General features: G+C 48.5%; 2 protein-coding genes across 3 annotated transcripts in view; both read left to right on the top strand.

Moving 5' to 3' along the window:
• The window catches only part of canx (calnexin), a 283863-nt gene that overhangs the window by 228690 nt on the left and 49173 nt on the right, over positions 1 to 6000 (top strand). The window lies entirely within an intron of this gene.
• Positions 1 to 6000, top strand: part of mgat4b (alpha-1,3-mannosyl-glycoprotein 4-beta-N-acetylglucosaminyltransferase B) — a 70936-nt gene that overhangs the window by 31260 nt on the left and 33676 nt on the right. For both annotated transcript variants that reach the window (XR_011602191.1, XM_070963220.1), the window contains exons 2-4: positions 2348 to 2527; positions 2632 to 2775; positions 4530 to 4663. Coding sequence is in view for 1 of the 2 variants with exons in the window: in XM_070963220.1 (XP_070819321.1) it covers positions 2348 to 2527; positions 2632 to 2775; positions 4530 to 4663 (458 nt within the window). In the remaining variant the exon portion in view is untranslated. The remainder of the gene's footprint in view (positions 1 to 2347; positions 2528 to 2631; positions 2776 to 4529; positions 4664 to 6000) is intronic.

Here is a 6000-nt window from a genome sequence, read left to right as displayed (position 1 = left end):
TTACATCACTTCCTGTTGACATCATCCTGCCTGTTCAGAGGCGACCCACGCTGTAGCTGCAGATGAACCGGGCACATTGATAAACTCTGGTTTTAGATTTCTGTCTTCAGATTCAACAAATAACGTCTTAATCGGTGAGAATGAGAGGACGGGGCCGAGCTAGATGTTCCCCATGCTTCCTGTCTTTATGCTAAGCTAGGCTAACCCCGTCCTGAGCTGCTCCTCTAAAGGTGCAGTGTGTAAGATATCATCAGCTATCTAAGTTATAATGTCTGCCTATTGTGTTGCAGAGACATCGACTGACGTTAGCGCGCTAACCAGCTCTAACTGGCTAACAGCAGCAGCAGTTAGCAGCAGTTAGCAGCAGTTAGCAGCAGTTAGCAGCAGTTAGCAGCAGTTAGCGGTTTCTCTGGTGATACGCTGCCCCTGTTTGTCTGGAGTGACCTTCGACAGGTGGTCGGCTCTCACACCTTGAACCTTGAAGCAGGTCGTCGTCCACAGTCGCTGCGTCTCTGCTTCATGTTGCCTGTGAGGACGTTAAACGTCTTCGTGTCGGCTGTTGAGTTTCGCTTCAGCCTGCAGAAACACACAGTTCACTGTTTAACAGCTGGCTGCTGCTGGAGGAGATTATTTCATCAGAGCAGATAAATAACTGGGCAGGAGCATCATTAAAAACTCATCAGCGAGCAGAGTGTGTGTGTGTGTGTGTGTGTGTGTGTGTGTGTGTGTGTGTGTGTGTGTGTGTGTGTGTGTGTGTGTGAGAGATAACTTCAGTTATCAGCCAAACAGATGTGACCATTGTGCTCCATTAATGAGCGTTTGGGGGAATAATTACAGCAGAATGAGGATGTTTCTGTGAGTTTTTACTTTTCTGTCTGTGGAAGTTCAGCTGATAGCGCCACCTGCTGGTCAGAGCTCATCAGTCCTGACCCTTCGGCTGACTCCATGTCGCAGCGCCACCATCAGGGCTACGTTTCTTGTCTTGAACCACATTGAATTTAATGAATTTTCCATCTTGATCGCTGAGCTGAAATTAAAGTTCAGCAGGTGAGGAAGATGACAGAAGATGATTAATTAATGTTTGACTGTAGAAACTAATTTCTGTCTGATTAACAGGCGACTGTGTGCAGTTTTATAGCAGCAGCAGAGTTCACATGATGAATTCAACATGACACTGACGGGCTGAACTGTTATTTGTTGCTTTGGACGCGACGTCCTGCTGGAAGGCGTGATGTTAGAGTCAGTGAACGGAGACGCTGCGTGTGAGTCTAACAGGGATTACTGCAGATTTACCTTCATGTAGCATTAACCCAGAGGGATGATGGAGGATGTCTCTGCAGCAGATGAAGGATTTAGCGTTTTATTTTCATGTTTTTACTCAGATTATGTCTTTTTTTTCTACCTGTTGATGGTGACAAGCTGCTTCAGCCCCTCGTGCTCTCTGCCTGTGGACTAATCCTGTGAAGCGTAAATGAAGCGCAGGACACAGAGGAGGACGGAAAGATCAATGAAATAAATCAGAGACGTGCACAGATTAGATGTCCAACACGTCTGTCAGGACATGGACGGATGAGGCTTCAGTCAGAGCGCTGAAAACGTTTCCTGTGACGGTGACACGACTGATGGCTCTCTGAAGGTTTCTCACCAGCGTCATTCATCAGCTTCTGCACTCACATCCTAATTTGGCCAAAGGATGTGGAGCTGAGGAGGTTTTGATTGGCTCAGAGACCTGTCAGTCAAGTCCCTCACGCGCCCAAACAAACTTAAGAAGCTGTTAATGTTTACAGAGCGCTGCTGCTAACGGACCTGATTCTGATTCTGTCTGTCCACAAACGTCACGTCCAGACAAACCAGCAACACATTGGTCCGTCTCTCAATACCGTCTGACTTCCTGTCTCTGGCTCTCAGCTCATTGGTTCCTACTGAAGATGTAAATCTGTAAGAACTCCTCATGAATATTTAGTTTCCTGTTTAGAAACAGCGGTTTCTCTCAGACAAACAGGAAACAGCATTTGATGGGACTGTTTTCAGCGGCGGATGAATACACACACACACACACACACACACACACACACACACACACACACACACACACACACACACACGCGCGCGCTTGCACACTGAGCTGTTAGTGGATACATTCATGCTACACCAGGTCTAAATTCATTTAGCGCGGTCCAGCCTGGTTTGAACTGGTCTGAACTGGTCTAAGCTGCTGCCTGTCCACTTCATGCTGCAGGTGTGATCTCATCATCTGATGCTCTGCTGAAGCTTTTCCAGCTGTCTGTGTTTGTCACCTGTCCTCAGAAGCCACAGTAATCTCTGCTCCTCGTCTCCTCCCCTGCAGGAGATGTGGTGGATATCTACCAGAGGGAGTTCCTGGCGTTGAGGGAGCGCCTCCACTCGGCCGAGCAGGAGAACCTGCGGCGCTCCAAAGAGCTGAATCTGGTCCTGGAGGAGATCAAGAGGGCCATCGCCGAGAAGCAGGCGCTGAGAGACATCAACCGCACCTGGAGCAGCCTGTCCGGTCAGAGAGGAGTTCATTACGTGGGCTCTGATTTAACCTGCGCTCAGTCTAGAGTATTCTGGTCTCACCTGGTCTCACCTGGTCTCACCTTGTTCTGGTTTCAGAGGAGACGAGGCTGAAATTGTGGAATGTGAGCAGCAGTAAAAACGTCCTGCAGCTTCCCTCCATCTTCCATCATCTTCCTCACCTGCTGAACAGAGAGGACAGCCTGCTGCCCGCCGTGCACCTGGGACAGGGACGCACTGGAGGTAAAACCTGTCATCATCATCATCATCATCATCATCATCATCATCATCATCATCATCAGACCTTTCAAATGGAAAATAAACACATGAACTCATTTATTCAATGTGTTTAAAGCAGGACGAAGAAAAAGTCTCTCAGATATAAAAGACCTCAACCTGCATCAGATCAACACACACACACACACACACACACACACACACACACACACTCACACACACACACACACACACACTCTCACTCTCCTGAGGCACTTAACAGAACAAGCAACCCAGGCACAGCGCACCTTCCCTGGGGAAACATCTCACTGAGGCCCCCCATCACACTCCACGTCTTATGGACCAAGGTCATTGTGTGTGTGTGTGTGTGTGTGTGTGTGTGTGTGTGTGTGTGTCTGGGCTCAGAGTGTCAAGTCTAATTTATTTGTAAAGCATTTTTTCTGCTGAGTAAACTATTTCCTGACAAGTCCACCGTGCACAAATACAGATAAACCCAGAGAGAACAGACACATCAGAAAAACGGAAGATGTGTGTGTGTGTGTGTGTGTGTGTGTGTGTGTGTGTGTGTGTGTGTGTGTGTGTGTGTGTGTGTGTGTGTGTGTGTGTGTGTGTGTGTGTGTGTGTGTGTGCAGTCAAATGTATTTATGATGCACTTTGAGTTAAACAGGTTAGTCAGATGGAAAGTGCTTTATGGTGCTGCAAAGGACGAACAGATAAAAAGACAGAAGACACAAGAAATGTATATTCATCTGTGTGTGTGTGTGTGTGTGTGTGTGTGTGTGTGTGCGTGCGTGCGTGCGTGCGTGCGTGCGTGCGTGTGTGCGTGCGTGCGACAAATCTGATTTATATGTTCAGCCTCTGAAACACAGCAGGCTTGACAGAAAGTGTTTTTTCCAGAGCATCAAGGAGGGAAAATCAGGTTAAAGAACGACAGCGAGGCTTTTAAATTTACAGATACGCACAAGGCCAGAGGGTGTGTGTGTGTGTGTGTGTGTGTGTGTGTGTGTGTGTGTGTGTGTGTTTATTTTCCTCTCCTGTTAGCTGATTCTGACTTCTGACTCATTGTCCTGGTTCAGTCTGGTTTGGTTCAGTTTTGGTCATATTTAGATCAAATGAAACCAAACCACAAACAGGTGCTTTTAATGTGAAACCTCAGCAGGAAGGAAGTGCTTTGTTTTCACTGATGGCAGCTTGATGTTGAACTAAACAACAGTTCAGAGGAACTACTCAACAATCTCAGGCACCTTAAACACCCAGCGGCTGCGTTTATTTGCTGGAAACACTCCCTAGTCCCATTATTCAGGATGAACCAGCGGCTGGGTGTATTTACTGGAAGCAGCTCACACTCCCAGCCTCTCTGAACAGCCCTCAGCTCTGCTCTGTGTATTGCAGAGGCTCTTTGAAGTGCACTCCAGCTTTATGGACTTACTGGGACTCCTCCACACCTGCAACCCCTCAACTACTGGGAACGTCCAGAACTCCACTTGAACTTGAACGCTTGACGCCCCTCTTGACTTTCCACTGGCTGTTTGTATTTTCTGGAAAAACTGCGCACTCCTCAGCCTCATAAACCACCCCTGAACTACCTGCTGGCTCTGTGTAATTGTTGGAAACACTGGACATTTCAATGGATGTGTTTTTTTTTGAGTGACAGTGACCTTGAACGTGCTTCAGCTGTAATGAAGTACATCTGACTGAGCTGCAGACACGTTCACGGAGCTCCGGCTCACCTCTGACGTCTCCCTCTGTGTCCTCTGCAGTCTCCATCGTGATGGGGGTTCCCAGCGTGAAGAGGGAGGTCCACTCCTACCTGACCGACACGCTCAGCTCTCTGGTGTCCGAGCTCAGCGCCGCAGAGAAGGAGGACTGTGTCATCGTGGTCCTCATCGCAGAGGTTAGTGTGCGTGCGTGTGCGCGTGTGTGTGTGTGTGTGTGTGTGTATAATTGGCCGTCAGTGTGAATCTGTGTTGATGCGTGTGCTTCCTCGCATGCTTTCTAAAGGTCAGTGGTTTAGCTAATGAACCCTCACACACACACACACACACACACACACACACACACACACACACACACACACACACACACACACACACACACAGTGATAATATCAGTGTTTAGCTTCTGTGCTAATGCTAACCTCACACTGCTGCAGGGCAGTAAAACACTGATGATGTGTGTGCAGTGAAGCAGTGGAGTGTGTGTGTGTTAGTGTATGTGTGTGTGTGCACGCGCGCGCTCTGGTTTACGTCAGTGTGTGTGTGCAGTGATGAAGATCACTCTGAGTGTCGCTGCTGCAGCTTCTGTTGTTTTACGTTGTTTATTTTTATGACTTTCTTACTTCATGCTGGTCCGTCTCTAAATACTGTCGGACTTCCTGTCTGTGGATCTCAGCTCCAAGCTCATTGGTTCCTACTGAAGACGGACATCTTTAAAACAGTTTCATGTTTAAAAAGGTTTCTAGAAGTATTTTGTCACGTTTGTCTTCGTATGGACATAAATCGCTCTTTGCTGCTCCTCCAGCCCTCTGAAACCAACCTGCATCTTATGCTAATGAAGTTTGATTGACTGATGAGGCGGGTCTTCTCCTGACCTCAGTACTTCCTGTTTGGAAGCAGCCTCCCCGTCTTGGTCTTCAGCCTCAGACCGTCACCTGCGCTCACCTGTTGTCTTCAGCAGACAGAGACAGAACGCTGCAGACGCCCCCCCTCACAGACCTGTTCATGTCAAACACAGAGATGTTGTGGATCTGCAGGGTTGGAGTTGGAGCTACGTCACCCAGCATCCTTCAGTCATGTAAAATTCATGTTACACATCTCTCCACTTTAAAAGCTGTAAGTGCTTTCACTGCAAAACAAACCCTGCGGAGACACCACGGGACGAGTCTGTCCTTCAGTCCACGAAGATCTGTGGACCCTCCAACCTGAACGGCAGCCTGAATCCACCAGAGAGGAACTTTGAAACCTGAAGACATTTTAAATATCAGCTCAGAGGAAGATGGAAGAAGGAGACAGACAACAAAAGGACCAACGGAGACACAAATGAGACAGAACAACAGACAGAAAACAGAAAACATCTCCAGTCCGACAACACGTGCAGCATTTGGAGCAAAGGCTGCTGGAGCGGCGTCCTCGGTCCTCGCTGCTGGCTTCAGCTGCTGGAGCGGCGTCCTCGGTCCTCGCTGCTGGCTTCAGCTGCTGGAGCGGCGTCCTCGGTCCTCGCTGCTGGCTTCAG

Source organism: Chaetodon trifascialis, chromosome 5 (assembly GCF_039877785.1).
Source record: "Chaetodon trifascialis isolate fChaTrf1 chromosome 5, fChaTrf1.hap1, whole genome shotgun sequence".
NCBI classification, from domain to species: domain Eukaryota; kingdom Metazoa; phylum Chordata; class Actinopteri; order Chaetodontiformes; family Chaetodontidae; genus Chaetodon; species Chaetodon trifascialis.
The sequence above is the reverse complement of the archived record's forward strand: the minus strand, read 5'-3'. Positions and strand labels throughout refer to the sequence as shown.